The sequence below is a fragment of the Amblyomma maculatum genome, chromosome 9 (genome assembly GCF_055883805.1).
Source record: "Amblyomma maculatum isolate TAMU_Amacu chromosome 9, ASM5588380v1, whole genome shotgun sequence".
NCBI classification, from domain to species: Eukaryota; Metazoa; Arthropoda; class Arachnida; order Ixodida; family Ixodidae; genus Amblyomma; species Amblyomma maculatum.
Genome location: NC_139352.1, coordinates 4,215,827 through 4,241,490, shown reverse-complemented (window position 1 = coordinate 4,241,490; position 25,664 = coordinate 4,215,827). Strand labels below are relative to the sequence as shown.

Sequence of the window (25,664 nt, the reverse complement as noted above, 5' to 3'; positions counted from 1 at the left end):
CGCCCGAGCCGCGAGGAGACGGCGGAGACGTGACGCCGGCCGCGCTTGGTTCCGAACCGCGAGGTGCGTTCATGGCAAGAATTTGTGAAAAAAGTGAAAAAAATAGTTGAATAATCATCTCAAGTGATGCCCTGCCCCGGTTGTGCGCGCTCAGGCCGACGGAAATTGTGCGCCGAACGATCGTGTGTACGAGCCTGAAGTAGGCCTAGCGTGTTCCCCAACACGGGGGACTGCTACTGCCAGCGGTCGCACCCGCCGCGACAGTGATAACGCAGGCCGCAGATGAGCAGAAAGATAAGCTCAAAACAGGAAAAGCTTGAACTCGCGCCAACTCCAGCAACGAAGCGGTAGACGGATTGTGTTCGTAACGATGACGCCAGCGCGGCGGACAGTCCGCTTGGCGATGCGGAGTTCACGATCGTCAGATCTAAACAGTTTGCCGAGATTGGCGAAGCGTAAAACATACGGCGGCGATATTGGCATTTAAAAAAGTGAACGGGAATAAGGAATCGCCGTCAAACTTATCCTCCAATGCGTAAACTGCGGGACACGTCGTCTTCGTAGAGCTCGCCGCGCGTTTGCGCCGATCGGACCTCGTTCATAGTCCTTAGGGAATTCACTTGCTTCCAGTGCAATGCAGAGCCCTGGGAAGCAGCAAACAGCTCCAAATTACATTTCTTTTCCGCAATAAACGTTCCTCACCGCGGTCTTGATGCGAGGACGTAGCAAAACGACATACGTAAAAAAAAAAACGAAAAAGTGACAACTGAATGTGCTTCAACTGCAAATCAAAATGAAAGAGGCGACACTTGGACGTTGGAAAGCAAAGAGACTACATTCCTGGAGGTTTATAGCCATTTTAAATTGTAAACGTGTGCATTGCACCAGTCAATGTCTGAGAGCAGAGAGGAAGCGGGCTTCCTCTGCAGCTTTTCAGACTGCAGCAAAACGAAAGCAGAGGGGCAAACCCAATGCAGATTACTGTCCAGGAGCCTTCTAGGCCACAGTGGCCTGCACTTCTACAGTTTTTGTTTGATTAAATTAGTGTTTGACATTGCAATTCGTTTTTTCCATTTTTCTCAAAATGAAAATTTTGCCTACCCTTCTATTTTGCGGGTGGCATTGTGGCTCCCCTACTCGTTAGATTGTAATGATCTTTTTTTTACTGGCTCGTGAGTGTTAAAGGAACACAATAAAGCTATTATACAGGGTCTCAACTGCATGAAAAATTTTTAAACATAAGAAGATGTAGAAAGGGGGTGGTTGCACTTGTGAAGCTGAAACTTAAAACTTCCATAACTTTGGCTTGTAATAAGGCAGGAGCACAAAACTTGTTTTATTGTGTTCCTTAGACATTCAGGAACAGATCCATGTGCATTTTAGCAATTTCCCTTCAGTAGATATTTTTACAAGCTTCCCGCAAGTCTGGAACAGCAAAGTTGCTGTAACTACTCAGCAAATTTATGTAGAAGAAAACTAACAACATATTTGAAACCAGCACAAGAATTTACATAAACCCTGCAAATTTCATACTGACAGGACAAATATTAAGAAAATGTTGCTCAAGACCCATGTCCCCCCTTAATTCGAAGATTTCTCGCGGTCCCGATGACTTCGAATTAACGAGGTTGTACTGTATGATCTGAGACTACTGGTCGCATCGAAAGTTATGCTTTCTAGTTGCAGTTTGCGTGGTCCCTGATAGTATATTCCATTCATTATGCACAACAGATGCCTCTCACCAACCATCGTGAAAGCACTCGATCATTCCGGCTAAAAACGACTTCGACATGTTTGCACACGTGCAACTCGCACGCTGGCAAAGAGTTGTTGCTGGCTATTGCACCAACTCCGTGAGGAGACCGGCCGCCATTGGTCAAAACACAGAAGACAGTACCAAAGCTACATACTCGGGAGACTGAAGGGCAATAGGAGAGAAAAAAGAGGTCTCTTGAAAAGCAGTGCTTGGCAGGAGTGCACGCTAACTTGCGCTCAATGGGGCAGGGATATTCTTAAGCAGGGAATTCTTAGCTCAAATATATGAAATGAATCTCAACTCTACAAGAAACAAAAAGTAATTGCTGGCCAGGCTGAGCCTCTCCTCACCTCTTTGTCAAGTGGCACAGAGGAACAGATGCCGTTGGGAATGGGCTGCTGCTGCTGCTGTTGCAGGGTGATGGACATGGTCTCGCCATTGGCGACCACTTCCATGCTCGGGCCTTTGGGCACGCGATAGCCAGTGGGCAGCTTCACGTACAGAACTGCACAAACAGGAGAAGAGAGGTACGCCCAAGTTAAAAGTCGTGCAAATGATGTTTTGCCCAGCCGGCAACATGCCATACAAAGCCAAATTGACAGAGTAGTTATTTAACGAAGCAATTCGACAGATTCACTATTCCAAGGTAAATAAATTAAAAATCAACCTAACAAAGGGAACCCCAAATGCAGAATGGTTGACACGTGTCTACGACATGTGTGCTGTCCATTCCAGAAGCTGGCGACACCCATGAGAATGATGATAAAAAAAAGAAAAAGGAAAACAAACACATGGCATATCGCACTACAAGCCAAAGCAACCCACCAGCACAAGGACGAGGCAAGAACAGAGGAGACACAGCACTGCTTCATAGAACTCAAGGTTCATTAGGAATGCCACCACACGAGAAAACTCACCCCCCATTTTTTGTCGTACCACTGTTATTTCGTATATTGTTAATTCGAATAAGGTCAAACCTGGATATATCAAACCAGGATAATTCAAATTTCGGTTATATCAAACTCACGGAATATACCCTTGAAAATTTCATGTAAAAGCATAGAAAAGCTGCGTCGTATATCGAACTCCAATTTCACTGGTCGTTCGATATATCGAACTTAGCACCACGCACTGAAAGGTGCGCCTTTCCCAAAGACGATAGCATCACCCTCAGCCGTTTGCCGCGTGATACTTTCAAGCCACGCGCGGTAGGAATGAGAGAGAACAGTTCGGCGATGGCTGGCCTAGAACAGTGTCGCGCCCTTTCCCCAAAAGTGTGCGCATATGTGGCGATTGTTTGCCGTGCGCCAGCAAGTAACATTTGCAAGCCATGTGCTTGATGGGACGAGAGGGAACGGTTTGGCAACGGCCGGTAGGAAGCCGACGAAGCTAATGCAGCCGTGGTGCTCGGGAGAGGGGAAGCAACGCAATAGAGCGAAGCGCAAAGGTGTTCCCACTCTTCTGCTGAGCTTTCTCTCTCTCCATCTCCTCTCTATTCCGGTTTTCGTTCGCAGTAGCACGCACTATGCATACGTCGACAAGCCAGCTCTGCCTGTGGCGTTGCAGACAGAACATCGGACAATTTGTCCAGTGCGTGTTGTGAACCCTCTGTGCGCGGCGGGTGACATGTCGTGCTGAACGTGTGCCGTAGCGTTAGCTAGCTATGGCGGCTGTGGACGTTGAGAAGCGGCAGATTTTTCTTTTTTTTTTTTTTGCAAGAGTCGACTATCCTTGTCGATTTGCTGAACATGCAGCGCTACCGTAAGCAATGGCGGCTGCAGACATAAAGAAGAGGCAAATCTGTTTTTGTTTTTTTTCCCCCCTTTTTTGAGTCTTCCATTCTTGTCGTCATGCTGAATGTGCGGCGGGCGCAACGTAAGCTATATAGGCTGCGGACGTAAGAAGCGGCAATTTTTTTTTCTTTTGCGAGAGTCGTCCATTCTTGTCATGCTGAACGTGCAGCGTAGCGTAAGCTATGGCGGCTGCAAGTTAAGAAGCGGCAAATATTTTTTTTTTCTTTTTGCAAGAGTCATCCATCCTGGCATCAATGAATCAACGAAAGCATGAGGTCAGCTGCGATCATGACATCGGCTTTTAGCATTGATCGCTTCAAACGGCATTTGCAGCTATCATGCTGTCACATCGATAAAAGCTGCCACGTGTGACACCAACACCAAAAGTACCCAAAGCAATTTCTCTGTGGATGCTATTCGCATGCAGAAAATACTTAGAAATATTGAATATTCACAATTTGGTTCAAATCAATTTAGAATGATATATAATTGAATCAAGTGACAAAAGTTTTCCAATGTCGGCACAGCTCTACTGTAAAGGGCTCTGCGATTGCCGCTTTGAAATGGATGGTAGTAGAGCGTAGCCTCAGTAATATCCACCAAAAGAATTGCTCTGACCGACACATACAAGGCCTACTTTTATAATCGGCCAGTGGTAATGACAACCATGGTTATTAAGCACTAATGTACTGGACTCGTTTGGTCGAAAAGCCGTAGCCGTACAGCAGAAACTAGAGGTGTGCGAATACCAAATAGTAACTCTTGAATCAAATATTAAATAGAATCAAGAAAAAACCCGAGTATAGAATCGAATAATAAAGAGTATGATTACAAAACTTTCGTTCCGCAGAGCCAAACATATGCAGTGCCTTCAAAGGAACTTCATTCGGCTTTCGAGAGACCAGGAAAAATGTTCAAATTATTGAATGTCTTTAAAAGCTGCGGGGAGCCATATGCACTGCAGTAATTTTACCTAATTAGCACTTCAAGTATCAATGTCTATGCATTTGAGGTTAAAACTAAGAAGCAACAACAATATTTTGCAATTTTTGTCGAGTTCTTTGCTTTGCGCACCCTGTCAGGAATGTCAAAATCGCCAGTGCCTCCTTTTCGCAGTGCGACGCAGTAGCAGCGGTCTCTCTTCACAGACAACCCCGCCACATTTTGAGGATGCTTCACCACATGGACTGTGAGGACTACGAGGTGAAGCATCCTCAAAATGCAATGGTCAGTATACCTGAAGCGCAAAAGAAGCAAGTGGATGTAGGACAGCGAAATGTGCATAGGTGTTAGAAAGGCATGACGCCATCCCAAAATGGAACTAAAAGTGCAGTGACTTGCAAAGCAGAGTCCGAAAAGGCACAACTGGCCTACGCGTGCCTAACGGCAATGGTGCGATAGTGTGAAGAGAGTGTAACCCATGCTGTTGGCCTATATTTTCGGTCAGAGGACTCCAGACAGTTGTCTCACCTGCTATAGAGCGCACAACTGAGGCACACGGGCACAATTGTTACAAGCAGTTCATGCTCAGGGAGGTCTATTTGGACAACCAGCAGCTTTGCAGTTTGAGCGCCGACAAGACCCTACACCTGAATTAATTAACGAGCATCCGACGTCACAGATCGACATGGGCGTCAGCCGGGACCACGTTTCTTGTTCCAAGTTATTTGAGTCTCCAAATTAGCAGGGGTCGAATTAAAAATGTTTTACTGTATCTCGTCTTCCCTGCACCAGCGCTGAGTATGTCGCCAAATATATTGAATATTCAGTCATTCAAATATTTGGATAACTTGTTATTCGTGTCCAGTTTTCCGAGTATTTGCACACCGCTACCAAAAATTTGTCCGAAAATATAAACACATTTTTTGTATGGAAATCGTGATGCAACTGTTCCTTGTTCAGCATTCTGGGTGGATTGGTTTGGATTATGGGGTTGAATATCCCAAAGCGACTCGGGCTTTTTTAACATCCGTGTGCTAGTCAAGTTGGAGGCAAGTTTGCGATAGTTATTCAAACAGATGCCGTATGTACTTCCAATGGTATGCCGTTGATTTTATGTGTAGATGTCCACCAAAAAAGTGAGACAGATACTGCACCTTCCTTTCCACAAAAAAACAAATTAAAGATTATTAAAATAAATTCGGGGAGTGAGAAGGCAGTGTTATAAGGGATCTCGCGTATACCCTCAAGTCGAAGCTTGAGCGTACCCCATATTTTACCTGGCTTTTCCTGCTTATGAAAGCTCCCTTTTCAGAAACAGCAGTGTCTGCGTTGCCAGAATTCAGCAGTCTGCAGACGCACGTTAACTTCAACTTATCCACAGCATCCTGTTAAGGGGAGACACGGGTCTTAGAACGGTCGAAAATGGTAAAAAAATCGATTTTGAGAAAAACTCATTTTCCGAAGGTTTAACCTTTCTAGCACCTGCATTCAAATTATTAACGCTGAATTCGGTCAGGAAATGCGATAAAATCAGTTTTCGAAACATGATGACAGCCGCGAAATGCCCCCCGAGAAGAGAAAATTTGTTAGAAATTTCCGCGCACGCCGCAGGCGCTCCAGCCGGCCGATCGCCGCCATCTTGGGCTTGGTTTGAAGCTGTTTTCTTTGTGCGCAATTTGCGCTATCTCAAAATGGCGTCGCTCAAGCGGTATGGTTGCGAGCGCCGGCTTTCCGAAGGTCATTTACGGTCTCTGATTGGCTGTCCCGCGAAAATATTTGAAAAACAGAAAGAAGAAAAAAGTGACACGCTGGTCACGCCAGCCAATGGGAGACGTGGAACGGCGCGCGCCGTTCCACGTCTCCCATTGGCTGGCGTGACCAGCGTGTCACTTTTTTTTTCTTTCTGTTTTGCATTCGTCGCCGTGGCTGCCTTTTCGCGCGCGTCTGTGTTTGCGCTCGCGTTTCTCGACGCACCGTTTTGTGCAGAGTTTCCTTTTTTCCCCTTTTTCCCCCCCTTGCGATCGAGATGCCGGAAAACGGTAGATTGTAACCATGCACGCAACGAGCCTTCGGAAGCCGTAAGAAACAAGCGTGGAACAAAAGCCAGAAGGCGCCGGCCGCAAGCGTGCCGTCAGGACTTGCGCTCGCTATGACTCCGCGGGTTCAAATTACAGTGCGAACTGCATCCCGGATCACGATACACCTTGTGTTGATGCCACTGCCACGTACAGTAGAACCCCGCTGATACGTTTTTCATGGGACCGTAAAAAAAAAACGTAAGAGCCGGGAAACGTAAGAACCGGGAAGTAGGACAAATTGAAAAATGACAGTAGTGGGCAACTGAATGCATTTATTGCCATGTTATCACTTGAAGAAGTCATGCAGCGTTGCCTGTCGCATCTTTTCGCGTCCAGTGAGCACAACTCGCTTCTCCAAAAGTTGCAGTGCCATGTGGCTCTCGTGATCGTCGCGAACGTACCTTCTGAGAAGGTCCAATGCCGCCACAGCCAATGTAAATGTCGGTTCCGGCTGCGGCGCATCCTCCTCCTCCTCTTCCTCTTCGTCGCCACTGTTGTGCGCGTCTACACACTCGGCCACGATCTGGTCGATAGTCATCATCTCGGAGGTGGCAACGGCATCATCCACAGACACGTAATCATTGTACACGATCCCGTTCGCGCCAACCGCTTCCAAGGCCGTGTCCAGTTCGCAGTCCTCGGGGGTTCCGGGTTTGTCCACGGTTCCTGGTTCTGCTGCGCTATCTGCGTCGCCGCAGCACTTCGCAAAGCAATTCCTGACCGTTGTGGCGGTGACAGCACTCCATGCCGTGGCCAGATAGTGCATGGCATCCAGGATCGTAATGCCAGTTGGCTGTTGCCCGCGGTCCACAGAGGCCAGGGATCGCTTCACGATGCATTTCCTGTAAAAATGCTTCACGTTTTTGATGATGCCAGCATCTAAGGGTTGAAGGTGGCTGGTCGTGTTGGCCAGAAGGTAAACCACCTTGATGTTCTGCAGCGACGTAGTGTCCTTAGGATGCGCGGAGCAGTTATCTAAAAAAAGGACGACTTTTCTGTCCTGACAGCCCATATTCGAGTCCATGTACGCGAGGAACTCGTCAAAAATTGCGCACGTCATCCAAGCCTTGCTGTTGTTCTTGTAGTGGCAGGGCAGGTAACGTATATTCTTTAGGCAACGTGGGTTTCGAAATTTGCCGATGACCCACGGGCTTCATCATCTCGGAGCCATCCGAGTTGCAACACAACAAAACGGTGAGACGGTCTTTGCTGCATTTTCCGCCGTGGCAAGCCTCGCCTTTCAAGCTAAGCGTCTTCGAGGGCTGTACTTTGAAAAAGAGGCCCGCTTCATCGGCATTGAAAATGTCCCTAGGTTGGTAGCCGTCAATAATGCGCACCACGGTCTCTTTCCAGCTGCCTACAGTAGCCACGTCCACGCTTGTGGCCTCCCCATTCACAGTTCGGTAGCAAATTCCGTGCCTTCGTTTAAATCGGTCGATCCAGCCGTTTGACGCACTGAAATCGACGATCCCGAGCTTGTCTGCTATCTCCAGTGCTTTTTCGCGCAAAATCGTGCCATCAAAATTAACACCTGCAGCTCTGGCTTGCTTGAACCATTTGTACACCGCCTCGTCAAGCTGCACGAGCTCCGCACCGCGGGCTTGCTTGCTTTTGATGTCAAAGGACCGGGCATTTGCTTCGATCTCGTTTCTTTTCGAAACAATAGAGTTGAGGGTGGATGGCGTAAGTCCCAGTTCCTTAGCGATGCACACCCGCTTCCGCGTTGGGTTTGCATCCACAGTGCGGAGAATATTCAGTTTATCCTCCAAGGATAGCGCTTTGCGCTTTCTTGATGCCATCTTGCTGTATTTACGTGCTGAACGGTTGGCACGCGCCAGGTGGGCGATTGAGTGCGCTGGACGCGTGTGCACACGACCGCGGAACGAATTCACAGCCGGAAAATACACGCGGAAAGAGTCCTAAGCTCGGCAATCGTGAAGTCAGTCGCACACACACCACTTGGCTTTTGGCCTGAACGTGGCTACCGGATTGGATTCGTGAGGCTTCATGAGGCCGTTCGACCGACGGTGCCTTTAAAGTGCAATAGTGTAACGAAAGACATATTTCAGTGCACAGTGACGCAATGTGTGATGTACTGCTCTTTTCCTTTAACTATCCATTTCCCCTGTGGCGTTGACAAACGCCTGCCCCGAGTCAAAAGGGATCAGGACTTCTCACTTACTTACTTACTTACTTACGCTAGGCCAAGCCAGGCCAAGTCAATTCGCCGAAAAAGTAAACATGGCCGTCGCTGCTTGTTTTTCGGGTTGGCTTGGGGTGCGAGTTCACAACGTATCATGCGGGAACGTGTCCCAAGCTACGACGTAACAGCGGGGTTTCTAATACATGGAAGTCTATGAGAGCCATGCTGGGACTCGACCACAAGGACGTAGCAGCCGGGAAAAAGCAGCACCCGGGAAAGCAACAGCGGGGTTCTACTGTACTACTCTACGGCAGAGCCGTCGCACTGTGTTGAGCGGTCGGCGCAAAGTCCGTTCTGCCGGGAAAGTCAGCGACCCAACACGAGTATCACCGCGGCCTCAGTGCGGAATGCGATGCCAGTACCGAGTTCGCGATTGTGGACATGAAAGCGTTAGCTTTATTGCGCACATGAAGCGCGGAACCTGCGGCGAGATTGCGAAGATGCGAGCATCACAACGGAGCTTTTCAGGGCCACCCAACTGTTAGCCACTGGTCTCCTTGGCACCGGACTGCTAGTTCCCTCAAGAAACCGTTTGCAGGGCTCTAAATACTGTCCTTAGAGCTGGACATCCTAGCCCCGCGCTCTCGTCAGCAAAAAAAATAAAGTCAACCCATATCTTTATGATTGTTTTTTTCTTTTTACAATTTCGTTATGTACACATCTTCAAAATTTTTAGGAAATGTTTCTTTGGATGGAATAAGACACTTTTTGTTTTGTTTTGCAGGGGGACAGATAGGGAACACTGAAATAATATCTGCAGTTGAACATTCCTCCCAAAATTTTCTGCAGTCAGAGTCAAAACTTCAAATGCGATTTTCTCAACTTCATATTTTTTTGCCATCATGACTAGCCTTACGGAACTTTTCATTATGTTCTTGTGGTACAATTTTAATAAGTCTTACACCGTTGCATTCAGGAAGAACTGAACTGTGGAGCTATGCTATTTTTATGTTGCTAGGTTGAACACATCAAATTTGGGGGAGAGTAATGTCAGCTAATTATATTTTAAAATTATGGGGCGTCGGCATAATTGGACATTTTTATATGGTAACGCACCTCAGTGACAATATAAACAGCATAGCTCTACATGGCAGGTCGTTAGCTACAGCTACATTTTAATCAGAGCCAAATAATATTGAGGGAAAGTGTCTTATTCACCCGTAAGAAATTACCTAATTAGGCATCAGTTATGTTTCCATAGTATGAGAACTGAGATATAGTGAAACAAAATATATTTTTGAAAACAACAGGAAGAAATACATCTACACACCAAATTCCCCCCCCCCCCCCCCATTGTGATATCTCTAATAATAAAAAATGTTTTAAGACCAATGTCTCCCCTTAAGGAAGGTTGTCTTACTGTAGCATACTCCCACAAATGCACCATGGCATACAGTGGAGCAAAATGAGAACAGAGCTTTCAAACAACTCGCAAAAGCAAGAACTCATACCGCTTAAGTGATCAGATAGTTATAAGCAAACTGCAGGCACAGACCAACAAGCTTTGCAAAAAAATAAAAGATGGGGGAGGGGAGAATGCACTGTACTTGACACGATGGAGCTGCATTTGCACCCCAACGAGGTGCAAAAAGCAAAGAAGGCACAAGTACACTAAATCACCACCACCGCACACGTACCTTTGGCCTTCTTTCGGTCACGCACAAAGTTGACTGTGCCTGGTTCCTCCACCTCCGTCCCCGAATCCTCATCCACCTCCAAGCTGACGGCGCTTCCGGGAATGTCACTCTGTCAGCACAGCCACAAAGGAAAAGAAAGAAGCAAGGGCACCGCACAGCGGCGGTCAAAGCTCATCACCTGCGTGCAGAGAGTCGAGGAAAAAAGGAGGGATACGTACACATCACAGCTGCAGACAACAGAAACTTTCTCAGCACGTGCGTGAGAATGAAAGAAAAATGAAAGAATTGGGACAAAGCAAGAAAAGGGAGTTGTGAGGCAAACAATTACCAAAACACGAACAATTTTATGTTGTTGTGCCATCACAGCATGGTAGAAACAGGAAGCATGTAGCTGCCATAGCAGACTGCTGCCATCTCCATTACCCATTTGTCCCACCAAGGCATGCTGCCATGTAGCGAGTACAGCACCCTCATCACCACGACAGGTGTAACAAGTTGCAGATGCAAGTGGTCTAGTTTAAGCCCTCGGCTGGTTTATCGGCAAGTGCAAGTGCAGTAAAACTTCGTTGATACTTTCTTTTTTTAATACGGGCGAAAAAAACGTAGGATTCAACCTGTCCCATTTTGAAAAATCTAACTGTGGAATGAGCTACAAAGGCATTTGAGATTTTGACTGCATAAAAGTGCAGATTAGCATACAGACATTAAATATAAACAGCTCTTTTTTTTTAGCTCTTACGTATCTGCACAGTTAGGAGGAGATTTATTAACAAATCCGTTTTGTAGAAGGCAATGAGCTAGGATCGCTTCCTTGGTTGCTTCTAGATTTGCTGCCCCCTTACACCGCTTCCTTGGTTGCTTCTAGATTTGCTGCCCCTTACACCAGTGGCATGTAGAGAAGCCACTGGGATGGCGTACAGTCGCCGCGCTTTCTCTCATGCTGCATACCCCCGACCTGGCCCGAATGGTTGTAGTTCTCAAATGCTTCACCCCTATGCCCTTTAGGCACCGCAAAGAAGCCAGCACATTTCTCCTCTCGTCATGTTTAATCGCTGGCTTTCTTTGATGCACCCTTTGCACCTTGGCACTGCAGGAAAGCAACTGTGGCATTCGAGCACCACTGATCAGTTTTTCATGTTGCGAGCGTTCGTTAGGATGTGTCCGATTAACTGCAAAACATATTATACAACCACAATTTGTCGAACTTTCGAATGTAGTAACTGGGAAAGTGTGTTACCTGGGAACATAGGAAAATAATTGTATAACTCTAGGAGAGATTTTTCTTACTGCCCGCGGTTTCAAGCACATGAAACCAGAAATCGTATGAAGCGGGAATGTATCAACAAGGTTGTACTGTACAACCAGGCTGGAAAAGAATTATACGAGGTGGCACAAAGGAGCATAGCCTTGGCCCCTCCCTCCTAAAAAGTGTTATAAATATGTGGGAAACTTTGTACCAAAGGCTGATCGCTGATCTTGTGCTTGAATGATCATCATAAAGCACAATCCATAGCACTGCTCAAAATGGCATCATATCAGGCTTAATTGCATACAGTGGTAACAACTTCCACATCAAACGTATCTCTATTGCAGGCCGAAATAATAACTGAATTGCTCCTAACACTATTACAGCTGCTAACTGGTTGCTAAAAGACTTCCGGTATCGTAACAAGCAAGTGATGTATTACTCTGAGTGAAGCGCCAGACCATCACACTGCCGAATATACTAGCAAGCTTGAGACACCAGGTGGGGAGCAGTCCACAGGAATATTCCGAACATATCATAAAAATTCAAGAGATCCAAGCATGTCACCTTCCTCTGTGCCAAAACATTTTAGCTGATAGAGTTAACTTGACCATATACAATGTATGAGCGCAATGCATTTCGTTCCACATTTTAATTCAAGAATAGGATTTCAAGGTCACACTTCGGGCAAACATCCCCAAAATAAATTATTGGGGACCTCAACAGTAGCACACCATAAAATTTTGGGGCTGCTTCATGCACATTAGAAGGGCAATGCGAAAGCAGTGCATATGGATCCATTGCACACGGACGGCTATCAGTGAAGATGGCGGCATGCAATGCACGGGGTTATCAGCTACTGGGGTGATCAGCTGCAGCAATAGCACAGTGTTTTACAGAAAGAAGCACTATTGTTACTTTCGCTAATGAACATCCACACTGACATCCTCAGAGCAGAAACATTTCTACGGTCACTACATTGCCTTCTTGAAACCTCCATGTTACCTGAGAGCCATTCTCAATGTTACATAGCCTGAGCATATAGTACCATGGTTTAAATTACCTAAATTAAGTGTCAACAATGTGATTGTAATTGTTATTCATGGAAAAAACTATATAAATGCATGACAGGTGATTTACTACAGAGCATCCACCGCTACATTCTAAGCAGGTATATTTTTGTTTTTATTTTTCAAGCATTCAGCTGACTTTTAACACCATGTATTTAGTAATGCAGCTTCCATTTTTATTTCAAGAAAATATTGTGTTCTACAGATGAATAACTGGTTGCTGTTGTTTTCTGGGTTCCTCTTTATCTAAATAAAGAGCATTCATTTGCATTCGGAACTTCCGGTACTTCAGTCTCAAAGCTTAGGGTCCTGCAGCAACTCTTTCCTGGACTCCTGCACATACATAATAGATCCGATGAACCGCATGCTCAGCAACAGCAAACTTTAAGATTGCGTTAACAAATGGTAATGTACAAAGCTCCCCCTGTCCTTTCTTCCTATCGCTCCCCTCTCTACTTCCCCTCGCTATCCTCTCCCTACCCCCTTTTCCTTCCCGCCGGCCGCAGCTCAAGTGCTTCAGTTTTTTAGATAGCAGTTGCCGCGGCCGGCAATACTCTTTTCCTTCTTTTTGATTATTAAAAAAAAAAAAAAATTAACCACTACCACCACCACAAATGCCACGCAAAACAATTCAATGCGTATTGATGTGCACACGAGCCAACATTTTTACCGTTCCTTGCCTTTGTCATACAACTCATTTTTTGAGCTGCACAGGTGATGTTCTGTTTCGTTGAGTCTTAACTACTACAAATATTTTCAAGGTGCCCTTTGTATTATAATGTGGCCAACCACACCACACGTTGACTCCACACGGTCCAGTGTGTGTGGTATTTATCGCTTGTTTTACAAGAAGCAAAGAGTTGGTAGTCAGCATTCGTCTTATGTTGTTTATTTGTCCACGTTCTTCCAAATTTTTTTTTTCTTCGTTAATTACAAGATTTACCGCAGGCATCCAAGACAAGTCACTCATTTAACATTGTGAGAATTTTCTGTGCCGAAGTAGCACGTGGCACCCCAAGCGACCCAGGTAATATGTTGGCCTAAATAAAAAGTTATGTGTAATTTAGCCTGGTTGGGATAAACAAAAATTAGATGCACAAGCCCTTTGGATTTTTAGGTTGCACGAACTCATTAGCAGACAGTCTTAATCAATCATATGATGCTAAAGACCATCAAAAAATGTACCGCATGGCCTAGGAGTAGTATGACTCGGGGTTCCAAGGGTCCCAGTCAGTGGGTTCAATTCCCATTTCAGATGCCCAAGTTGGTAGCTGCTGCCAATTAGGGTGCAATGTGTGGTCTCATGACATCGCTGACACAGACACGAGAGTCTGCTGCGCGAGCCTCGAGGCTTCCCACAACAGCTAAATGACCATGTGAAAGCTCTATTGGTAGCGCATTAAAAATTAATACTGGCGTTTAAACACACAAGCTGACCGAGTGAAAGTGCATGGTGGTACTTTTGCTGCACAGGAGATAGCACTGCCCATCAATTTAAGTTCCAGAGATGGGTGCAAGCTCTAATGGACCTTCAATGAATATGCTGAATACAGGCTACATACATCCAAGTTGACTCCACAAATACTAAATAGTAAGTGCTTCTCAGCCCCACTTTCGACAAGATATCGTGGCTACAGTTCATCCAATTAGTTTTTTGCTATTCTTGTTGTTTTCCCTAACTAATCTGTGACAATTCGGTGAAATATGGATAATTTCGCTACGACACTGCATGCGAGGGCCGCGTGTGCCTAAGCAGAAAGATGCCGTCGCAATGTGCATTGGAGAACCAACCTTGAGACCAAAAACACTAGAAGCTCCAAACACACGGTAGAAGATGGCCTCTGGTCCCCTTGAGTGAGCATGCAGCATGGCATTCAAGCAGGCCAAGGAGGCAGGACTGCTGCATTTGTAACGAAATGCGCATCAAAATCCAAGACAGAATTCGCATGAAGGTCGCTTCGTGCACCTAACAATGGCTCACCAGCGTCAAAGAAGGCTGAAATCAAAGGTTTCAAACAGTGATCTATATATATATATATATATATATATTTTTTTTTTTTTTTATTTACTCTTGGGCAAGCTTTGTAGCTAAATCATGTATTAAACCTTTGCGAAGTCCAGAATTGCGTGGAAAGAAAAGCCTGCGATATCGATTTGTTGGTGCGTGTTGAAGCCACGCTCATCACGTGTGCGAGTGACAACATGCAGCACTGAAGAAAGCCATGTGCATTTCTCCGTCCTTGGAACTGAAGCTTTTGATCGACATCCAGTGTCGAAACTGTCGAACAGTAAATGCGCTTATCACAACCAACAAAAAGCTCACCTCGCATCCTTTAGACCGCGGGTGCAGATCTCAGAAAAGATCTCCTTGTGAGACATGGGAGTCTGCGGATGTAGCTCCAGCACCTATGAAGAGGCCAGCCGAGATTGCAAACTTAGTAGCGTTACTTTCGTAACTGTTACCTGCCGGCCCCATCGGCAGACTTCGGCATGCGGCGGCATGTCAAAATATTCATCACTCGATTTAAAACTTCCAGCAGAATCTCGTGTGTCACGCTGGTTTGCGTGCATCCCGGAGGATTGCCCCGTAGCCCGGATTTGACAGACGGAGTCTCTTTAAATCGCCCTTTAAATGCTTTCAAAATTGGCAGTGAAAGCCAAAAGGCACACGCCATCAGTGCACCCGGAACAGATCTCAGCTGTCGTGCAATTCTGCGGAAGCCCCAAACTGGCTTTATAAGGTTATCAGCCTCTGTGGCCGTCCGGACGTGCCCAACCGTTCTGAGCAGTGGCATTGACCGCGCTGGCACTACTGTCTTTCCGGTGAACTTTGATGCTCTTTAGATACGGAGAAAACCGAACTACGGGGGCATACCGAGAATGGTTGACGTATATGAACTCGAGCAGCGGTTAACGAGCCCCGACGATTTTGAGCAGCCGCCTAGGCCTAACGACAAAACACTCACAATTCGTGCCGCTTCGGTCCATGCCCGGATTTTTTTCTTTTTGACTGGTCTGTCTCTGATGGGCTCCTGCTGCATAGTTTTCCAGGACTACGAAATGCAGGCGAAAAACGGACGCTACTCCACCGCACGGCTTGATTAGTGCGATAACGTAAACATCGCCATGTTCAGAGGTGGACAACAAAGTCACGTGACATCCGCTTTGCGGAGACCCCCTCCCACCCAAGAGCACAACAACCACCACAACCCAAGAGGACGCGACGGACGCCGTCCGCTCGAGCGATATGCAACACGCAACCTTACGATTGTAAAAGCCCATGAGTAAACTCACGCTGTGCGACGTTTGATACAATATGCTATCAAGAAAAGAGTGCCTTCATCGTTTGACTGCTGAGCTGTTCGCAAATTATCCCTGTTACGCGAAACTGTCGATGCCAAAAGCTAGTACGTAGGCCGACTATAATAAACAAAACAGAATGAGCCGAAAGCACTGCTTTGCTGGCACTCAATTTATGCACGCGTATCGCCACATTAAAAGCGCAATTCGTTCGGCACAGCTGTTTTCTAGCCCGACTCAAACAAAAGTTTGGAGACTTGTGTCGCCACCTGCTGGCTAAAAACAAAACCTATCTAGCCAGCAAAAGAGCGGGCTGATGTCCCTACTTTGTTAGTCTTTTCCCGACTCGGTAGATAGCAGCACCTCTCTAAGTCATCTAAAAAGAAAAGTTTTCACTTTTCGGCGCATACCTGGACCGCATACGCACGTGTTGCGCCTCCATCGAATAACCGCTTCTTGCAACACCCTTGATTCTAGCCTAACCTGGTTTCTCTGTTTAATGACAGCTGTCACAAGTACCGTATTTGCGATACAGGCCACAAATTCAACCACTGCGCCAAAAATCTAATGTGTTTAATTTAAGGCAAATTTTTTGTACAGTGAACTTAGTGTGGAAATGCGGTAAATTTCAACGGACGCAAAGCGTGGGTGTTTGTATATACAGTGCTCTAAAACTTTATCGGGCACCGTTTTGAAAAATTCGGCCGCCTCAACAGCCCAGACGGCCATAGACGTCCGACGGTCGACCGACGGACGTCCTTTTTCGGACCTTCGGACATCCGACGGAAGTCCGGTTATGTTCGATATACGTACAGCGGACGTCCGTCGGACTATCGTTCGTGGATCCGGATCGCGTCCCACGGACGTCCGACGGGCAGCCGGAGGTGGACATTCGGACGTTTCCCGGAACATGCTTGCAGGGCCCGCTATTGGTGTAAAAACTTGCCAATAACATTCGTGTAAAGCTCAGCAAGCATGTGCCATGGAAATTTCAGTCACATACTAGTGCTCAATGCCTTTGTCGTGAGAGTAAAGCAGACAATAGAATATGCAACAGGTTCAAGTTTCCTGTTGTCTGCTTTACTTTCACACACAAAGCACTGAACAGTAGTGTGCAATGAAAACTTCCATCAAAGAGGCACATATGCTAGCTGAGCTTTACACAAATGCACCATTCCTGAAAACATGCTAAGTGCATAGGCATACCAGCATGCGTGGTTGTAAAAACAGCATTTTTTTTTTGCTTTATTGCAAAAACTGCATGCATAAATAGTCTACACTAAAAAAATATCAATGTTAAGGAATGGCATGGTAAAATGCAGGCCAACTGGAGTATTAAGAATCTGCTTGAATAATTTTTTTTTAATTATCCTTGGCCGTGACAGCTCTTCCCTTGGGGAGGTGGTGGAGGAAAAGGTATTTATTGAAACCTAATATTTCGGAATTAGCGAGGAGATGATCGAGTTCTCTGTGGGCGGCCTCCGCTGGCCGGAATTCCAGGAGCAGTTACTATCCTGTGCATTTGCTCGATCAGCTGTTGCTGGTCTTTCAGGCCTAAGATGGAATGAGCAGGCTGGGCTCCTCCTGCAATAGAAGGGAAAATGAAATTCAAGTTATCTGTGCTGAACTTTGATTACACATCTCCAAGGGCAACTGCCAGTTTCTCTCAATTGCTTTTTCCAGGTGGCACTGTACGCATGCATCTCCATTCAGAACTGTCACATACTATATAGAAAGGTCATATAACTGCAGCAAAACCCATGCAGAATAACAAAAGATACAAACGTAGTTTGACCAGAACCTGGCATTCAGTATTTTAATGTTTTTATGTCGTCTTTTTGAACATGCCACTCTGACCAAACATGGCATGTTATGCTTGCTGCTATGCGCCCTCAGCAATGCCCAAGACATGGAGTGCACATGCAGAGAAACTAAGCATAAAGGATACTGTATATGAACATAAAGCACAGCCAGAGCTTTGCAGTATTACACAGGTACGCATTGGCGGCAGAAACCTGCATTTTGAGCGGTTTAACAGGCAGATTTCTAAAGTCATTGTTCCTGCTCTGAAAAGAAGTGATCAATAATAACATCATTTAAAATTGTTACCTTTTTGTTCTGTAAACTGCACATTTCGCTGGTTTCCATGTGCCCTCTACCGAAGACATTCCCTGGGCGTGTCGGGGGTATATCGACATCAACATCTAGGCTACAAGCGTCTAGAAAGCGTCTCCTTAGAGCAGCTGCGACGAAGTAACTTATCTGATAACATGCAAGCTGCTGCAGCAGAATAAAGATAGACATTTGACATGTGGCTAAAGCCCAATGTGGATGCATAGCCCGCGGCAGTGATTGCGCAGTGTTCATGCTTCTACAAGAGTTAAAAGTAAAGTTATTTGTTTACCCACAGCGCTATATGTGACATTAAAATAGCAAGGCTTATAGTCACACAAAACACAAAAAGCTGACAACCACAAGCTCCTGATGTATTACCGGCAGCATGCAGCATGGATGTTAGTTACTGAAATATGGCTGCACAATTCTGGCAACCAGCTGTGCATGTATGTCATGGATTTCTCAACTACGCACAACAAATTACAAAAAAAATAATGGTATTTATAAATGGAGCCAGCTGTTCACAAGAAATACTGTAGCTTATTTATGGGGAAGGTAGTGGGCGCCAAAGAAACTGCCCCTGTAAAGGCGCCTAATTTGCCCCTATGTAATATCGGGGACAAGTGTGTGGACTACACAAACTGCAATCAAAGCACATAACTTTCACATCGACCAGGAAACTCGGATCATACTTGTCGATGTGAAAGTTGAACGTTAGTTCTTTCATGTGTGCAAGAGAAATAAGGTCACAATTCGGTTACATCGCGATTCTAGTCCAAAATCTACACATACTGTCCAGAGACTTTCACCCCCGCAGTATAAGCCACCACTTGGGTAAGAGATTAGTAAAAGAAGTGTATAAAAGACATTAGTGCTGTTGGACAGCCATAGCTATAAAAATGGTATTGACATTGGAGTACTGCCTTAAGGCGGGGCCTAGGGCATTACAAAAGCAAGAGTTAGTGTCCGCTGGTCCTCATTTGAACGAACAAAAAGAGGGGGAGGGGGGGAAGAAATCTACCTCAACTACATGTTGTGAGTGACACCAAGCCGCAGTTAGTATTAAAGATATCACACAGTTTTGTGGAAGATTTGGGAGCGCTTTGCTGCTTTCTTACAGGATTGGACAAAAGAGCTCACCATCTTCAGAAAGGCACGTTATATAGAAATGAAAATAGTGAATTTACTGCATCTGGCCACAACAACTTGCACACGGAGAGGAAGATGAACTGAAAATTTTATACATGAATGTACGTATTTACAACAGGTGAAACAATGACCATGATCTATGCCGAAGAGGAAAGAGATCAAAATTTAGCTCAGAACGAGTTCTCCAGGCCGCGGGGCCGTTTCATTAACTTCGGGACTCCGCCCACATTTCTCATCCCCAATGACAACGAACTCACACATGACTGGCTAACAAACATTTTGGCATGTCTTTCCACTTTCATAAGTTCTTCACCCTCTCCCTAATACAAGCAATGCAAAAGGGACAACAAATTCGTTTCACAACAAACAGAATTTAGTGAATGGACCTCGAAATGATTGGCTCACTAGGTCACATGCCAAACTCTCTCCCCTAGGTAAAAAAAAAATTAGAACCCATCAAAACGGCGTCCCACGTGCGCAACCATTGCCCAAAGCTTGCATCCTTGGCGGCTCCTTTTACAGGGCAATTATTGCAATTATTGGCGTCTGAGTCAGCACCATTGCGGACCAAATCAGAAGAGCCAACCCACATCCTCCCGCTCCGCATCATACTGTCACTGTTACACACTTGCCCTTTTTCAACGCCGCCATCTCCCACCATTGTTGACATCCAGGGTTGGAATCCTCAACGAGACCCCACTCAGCGCGCCTGCACTGAATAATTGTCACTTTTATGGGCTCCCCAATAAGGAAGCGGGCCTTACACCCTTCAACCTGACAGTGTTTTTTCTTTGAACGATAAGCAGTTCTTCCAAAAGAGGTGCTCGTTTCAAAGCTGTGCTGCCTCCGGGTGATGGGTCCAGTCAGCGTACTAAGGACCCCTTAGTACGCTTAGTACTAAGGACCCCTTAGTTGTATACTGTTCGTCAGTTCAGTTCAGGCGTTCAGTCGTGTCCAACTCTTCGTGACCCTGTGGACCATGTCACGCCACGCTTTCCGGTCTCTCACTATCTTCTTAACATCACATAGCTTCATCTGCAATGCCTCGAGAATGCCATCTAACCATCGCGTTCGCTGCCTACCCCTTCTCCGGCGACCCTCAACCTTTCCCAACATCAAATCTTTCTCCAGCGACTCCTCTCTTCTCATCAGATGACCAAAGTAGCTGAGCTTTAACTTTAGAATTTGACCCTCCAATGAGCAGTCAGGGTTTATGGTCGACAATATCGACTGATTTGATCTTCTGGCAGTCCAAGGAACTCTTAAGAGTCTTCGCCAGCACCACAATTCAAACGCGTCAATTCTTCGGCGGTCAGCCTTTTTCACAGTCCAACTAAAGCTCCTTAAATAAAAATGAGCCCCCTACATGACACAGCAACGAGAACAAACTGCCTGTCCCCGCGTCTTCGAGTGCGACAGCAAAGTCCTCGGAAGAGGGGACTTCTTTCCCTCTCTGCCTACCTTTCCGTTAAGCACTGTAGCTGCCTCTCTGTGCGCGTCTCTCCGCCTCCTGTCCGAGGGCAAGTGGGAGACGGCCGCAGCTCGGCGTTGAACAGGTGACTCAAAAAGAGCAGACTAATAATGGTGCCTAGCATACCCACCGATACCTTACAGAAATCATTAAAGAAATGAAAGCAACACATCAGATAACGCTACAATGTTTCTAAGTGCAAAGTCGACAACTCCAAGTAATATAAATATATGTACATCTCCGCACATTAACTAGACAGAAACAGTGCAGAGTAAACTAATAATTCAGTGTCTAGCAACACTATTAAAAGGGGATAAAGGCCACGGGGGGCTGCGATTATTAGTACCGTTTTGCCTTTAAACTACAATAACATACTTGTTGCAAGCTTAAAATCAAAGATTCACACCTGTCCTACCCACAGCAATGGAACACACATCTGACTCAAGTCTGCAGAGAAAGAGCAAGCTAGACTATTGCAGATGCACCCTTGGTTATTTTTCTGGCATTTCTGAGGGTGAAGAATCTGACTTGTCAGTAGCATGTATATGAATAAGAATCCTATGACAGTAAATGCATCAGATTTTCTGGAGTGGCTTTTTTTTGCTGACCACATATGAGGTGAGCTATAATTTATCCAACTTGGCCTAGGTTTATTCTAACAAAGCTATAGCAGGTACACAGTCGTCCACTCAGGCTGAACATGCGAGTGCGTGGCATGCACTTTTTGAGATGCCACTGCATCCATCGCAGCTGCACACCGTAGCGAAGAGGCAGACAGCGTGAAGTACCAGCCTCTAGTCCCTCTACCACCACTGGGGTCCCAAACTAGGGACCCCTTGTTTTTGTCAGGACAGGCCCCCTCAGGGTCAGCTAGTGAGTAACCTCCTGTATTTGTATCTGATGGCAATGTTTTCCACCACCACCCACAATACGCAGCTGCGCATCATAGCAGATGTGAAGCAACAGTTCCTGGTCCTTCTATGCATAAGCTACTTTGCCTTGATGCATGCCTGCGCACGATAGTAAAGAGGCAGACGACATGACGCAGCAGCTCATGGTACCTTTACACATGAGCCCCCCCCACTGTACTTCAATATGCACCATAGCAAATATACAGACTACGCCACACAGCAGCTCCTGGTCCCTCTATGCATAAGCCATTTTGCCTCAATACGCACCTGCATACCTGAGCGAAGAGGCAGACGTGAAGCTGCAGCTCCTGGGCCCTCCATGCACAAGCCACTTAGCATCAATGCACGGCTGTGCACTGTAGTAAAGAGGCGAAGAACGTTAAGCAGCAGCTCCTGGTCCCTCTACACATCAGCCATTTTGCCTCGATGTGCATCTGCACACCGTAACAAACAGCCAGATGTGACAAAGAAGCTCCTGGTTTCTCTACACATAAACCACTTTGCCTCAATGCACGTCTGCACACCGGAGCAAAGAGGCAGATGACGTGAAGCTGGAGCGGCTAGTCCTTCTACGCACAAGCCACTTAGCCTTGATGCATGGCTGCGACGGATGCATTGCTATTTTGCAAACTGCATGCCACACATTCCCATTCAAGCTAAGAGTGGACGACTGTGTAAACGTAAAATACTGGTTATTTACTTCTCCCTCCTCCAGTCACCGAACGGACAATGACAAAAAGTAACATGGTGGACAATGTAAAAAGAATTTGCTGCATAAAGTTTGTTGAAACCTACATGTAAACAAGCTAAAACCTTAATGTCGAAGGGATGTCCTGTGTGTTTAAAATCATCACGCTCAAACAACTTCAACACTGACAATCATGATTCAATATTAATAATATAGATAATAATACTATACTCACTTTTAGCCATACCAAAGAAATGAGAATGCAAAGGGATGTTGCTGTTTTTTCCCCGTGGATGACAGTTTTCCATGTTCAAAGTGCTGCTTCCTGTTGGCTTACGAAATCGGCTACAGCAAATGGCATCTGAAAAATTTTTGGAAGCCTCATGCTAGTCTTCAACGAGAAAAACATTGCCATACAGAAGCAGAACACAAATACTTTTACAACACACTAAAAGCACCAACTGCGGTGCTGTTTTTAGGATGACCAGGTAGAGGTTTTGCTGTAGCAAGCCAAATGTTAGCCTTCAATAAGGAAAGCATTCCCATACAGAAACAGAACACAAAAACTTTTACAACACATTAAAAGCATCAATTGCACAAATGCTTGTAAGATGACCAGGTACAGGTTTCTGCTATAGCCCACATCATGTGACCAGCGGTTATCAGAAGCCTTGTATGTGAGCATGATGCCCTAGATTCAATTTATGGCTATCACTGTATTAACAAGCATGGGTTTAAAGCTACTTTAATATGATAATCTAAGAACATGGTAAGAGCTTTCAGTGCGAGACATAAGCTCAGTATCATGCACTATAAGGTGCTGCATGGCTCTAGTGTAGCTTTGGCATTATCTTGCTGTCAATAATGCAATGAAGTTCTGAGGAGCCTTTGAATATCTGTAAGGACAAAGCAACAACAATTTTGTTTTCATCTCACTTTTGCTCAACTCGTTTGTTTTTTTGTTTTTTTTCTTTTGAGCCCGCGGCTTGCATGGCCTCCCAGTATGCCTGTTTTGCATAAAAGAAGGCGTTGCAGGCACCAGAGCTCACAGCCCAACTGTGTCGCGGCGGCGGTATGTCAAATTCCTGCCAGAACCGCGCAGAACAACGGGTCAAGAAAAAGACAAGTGCTGACTTTTTTTTTTTCTCTCATCTCCTTGTCCGGTTGTTCTGCGCGGTTCGGTCCCACATGCATAACCAACATGCGCAAGGTGCTGTCCTGGTTTGTCAAAGCTGAAGAAGAGTACTAAACCTTTAGTTATTTAGTAGCTACAGCCGTTCCTTCTAGAAACTGTAGTTGCCGTAAAGCTCGAGAGAAAGATGAGCGGCTGTCCATAAAAAAAAAAAAAAAAAAAAAAAAAAGAAAAAAAAAAAAAAAAAAACGCGCGACGTTTTCACAAGTGTAGGCATGTCGCACGATAGGCTCGCGGAGTGCAAAAGTTTTCTCGTATAGTTTTTACAACTCAGCACGTTGCGCATGGTTAACAAATTAACTCCTTTAAAGCTCGGGCAGGCACTCCTTTATCAGAGACAGAGAAGTTGCGCGGCTTACTGGCGCAGCGTCCAGTAATGCCGAGAAAGATGGCCCTCAGACTTGAGGCTGCAATTTAGTTAGTCGGCGCGGAGCCATCCTGTCAGTCTCGCCTAAAACACTCGACCGTTCGGCTGCTGTACAGAGCTGTTTCCTTATCCAAAAGCTCAGCACCATCGGTGCATCGAAAAGTTCCACTAAAGAAACAAAAGTTCGGTGAAATACTTACTTTGGAATCGGCGGGTGAACAAAGTGTGCCAGCCGCACCAAGCCACAGCAAAAACAATGCTAGCAGTGCATTACAGCCGTAGGTATTTGTAACTGCGCAGAAAATGCAGAACACGGAAACGTGAAGCCATCTTCCATGACTAAACTTCAACTTGTCAGGTGGATTGGATTGGCTCATTTCAGATTTTTTTGAGGATAGGTTCGGTTTCGTTCTTTTTGAGCTTGCTGCTTGCTGCGTCTATTCAGCCACTGATTAAAATTTCACTGAAGCATCATGATAGAAAAATGTTTAATGGTCATTTAACTTTTCATCAAAAATTTTTGATGGAAGAATTCAACGATGAAACATGCGGAAAATAAAAAAAAAGCTGTTTAATGGAAACGCTTTCTATCGCATCGATTCGCTCTGGCATCATATAATGGACTTGACGGCATTACTGATTTATACGCAGTTCAGATGAGCACGACGACTACAAACTATATCATAGCTGTGTAAAAGCAAATCCAGTGGCGGACGTACGGCGGCTGTCCGCTGGGCGAACGGATTCGACCATCCGCTTTCGTACGTACGCCGGAATTCCGGCGGACGTCCGAAATCGGCCGCCGAGTTGAGGCCGAGTTCGGTTGTCCGTCGGACGTCAGTGGCCGTCTGGGAGGAGGCTTATTTACGGTGAAACCACGCACAAAACTTGCGTGTAGTTGACCCTTTAGATGCGTATTAAGTTGAACTATGGTGCTTACTTGGTTTGGCTGCACATGATGAAAAACCAGATCCCTCTACGTAGAGTTCGAGGTGGCGAAAGACGCCAGCACCGACTTTTCGGCGAAGCTAACTGCTGGCGCCATCTGTCTTCGACCGGAAAGGCGCATTCAAGGCTAGCCGCGCGCTCACCTCAGTGGTTGTAGCGCTTTCCTCCAGCGAAGACAGATGGCGCCAGCAGTTATATTTGCCGAAACGTCGATGCTGGCGTCTTTCGCCCCCTCAAACTCTACGTAGAGAGATATGGTTATTCATCATGTGCAGCCAAACCAAGTAAGACCATTTCTCAACTTAATACGCATCAAAAGGGTCAACAAGAAGCATTTTTTGTGCGCGGTTTCACCGTAAAATAAGCCTCCGATTGAGGCGGCAGAATTTTTCAAAACGATGCCCGATAAAGTTGCAGAACATATACTTTTTGTAATATTTTCTTGAAGAAAGGAAAATATGAAGCGCTAAAACAGACAGCATACAGAAAGACGACAGGACGTAAAGTGCGGACCTAAGTAAACGGAGCACGCTTTTCCGTTCACTTATTAAACTCACGCCTACTGCACTGGAGATAAGAAAACAATATTTTTCCAAGTAAAAGGGCATTGGCGTCTACTACCGGTGCGCACGTACCACGACTGCGTTTCAATTATGCAAAGCGGGAAGAATTTCAGAAGCAAATATATAGTGTGCTCCTATACGTGCTTGTGCGAGGTACTGTCTATACATCTTTCTTTCTGCGTGCTATCTGTTTTATTGCATCTCTAATGTTGTTTATTTCTTTATTTATTTCACA

At 45.7% G+C, this 25,664-nt stretch overlaps 1 protein-coding gene and 1 long non-coding RNA gene across 7 annotated transcripts in view; both read right to left on the bottom strand.

Moving 5' to 3' along the window:
- The window catches only part of Asx (transcriptional regulator additional sex combs), a 73,385-nt gene extending 57,465 nt beyond the window's left edge, over positions 1 to 15,920 (bottom strand). Inside the window, exons 1-5 of one of the 5 annotated variants that reach the window (XM_084577955.1) lie at positions 15,692 to 15,920; positions 15,049 to 15,131; positions 14,517 to 14,622; positions 10,410 to 10,518; positions 2,107 to 2,261 (exon numbers count right to left, since the gene is read on the bottom strand). In XM_084577955.1, coding sequence (XP_084434081.1) covers positions 2,107 to 2,261; positions 10,410 to 10,518; positions 14,517 to 14,622; positions 15,049 to 15,131; positions 15,692 to 15,766 — 528 coding nt within the window. In that variant the 5' untranslated portion in view covers positions 15,767 to 15,920. Of the gene's footprint in view, positions 1 to 2,106; positions 2,262 to 10,409; positions 10,588 to 14,516; positions 14,626 to 15,048; positions 15,132 to 15,691 lie in introns of those variants that run through there. The other 4 variants (XM_084577953.1, XM_084577956.1, XM_084577957.1 and 1 more) reach the window with 4 other exon arrangements.
- Positions 15,921 to 17,168: 1,248 nt separating this feature from the next.
- On the bottom strand, positions 17,169 to 24,307 carry LOC146178129 (uncharacterized). Of its 2 annotated transcripts, none has more exons than XR_014700564.1 (3): positions 24,119 to 24,303; positions 22,595 to 22,720; positions 17,169 to 17,609 (listed from the first exon to the last, which is right to left on the bottom strand). It is a non-coding gene; the product is annotated as an uncharacterized LOC146178129 (long non-coding RNA). The 2 variants fall into 2 exon arrangements; XR_014700565.1 differs by lacking the exon at positions 17,169 to 17,609 and adding an exon at positions 17,981 to 22,105 and having other exon boundaries at positions 24,119 to 24,307.
- Between the last annotated feature and the right edge of the window lie 1,357 nt (positions 24,308 to 25,664).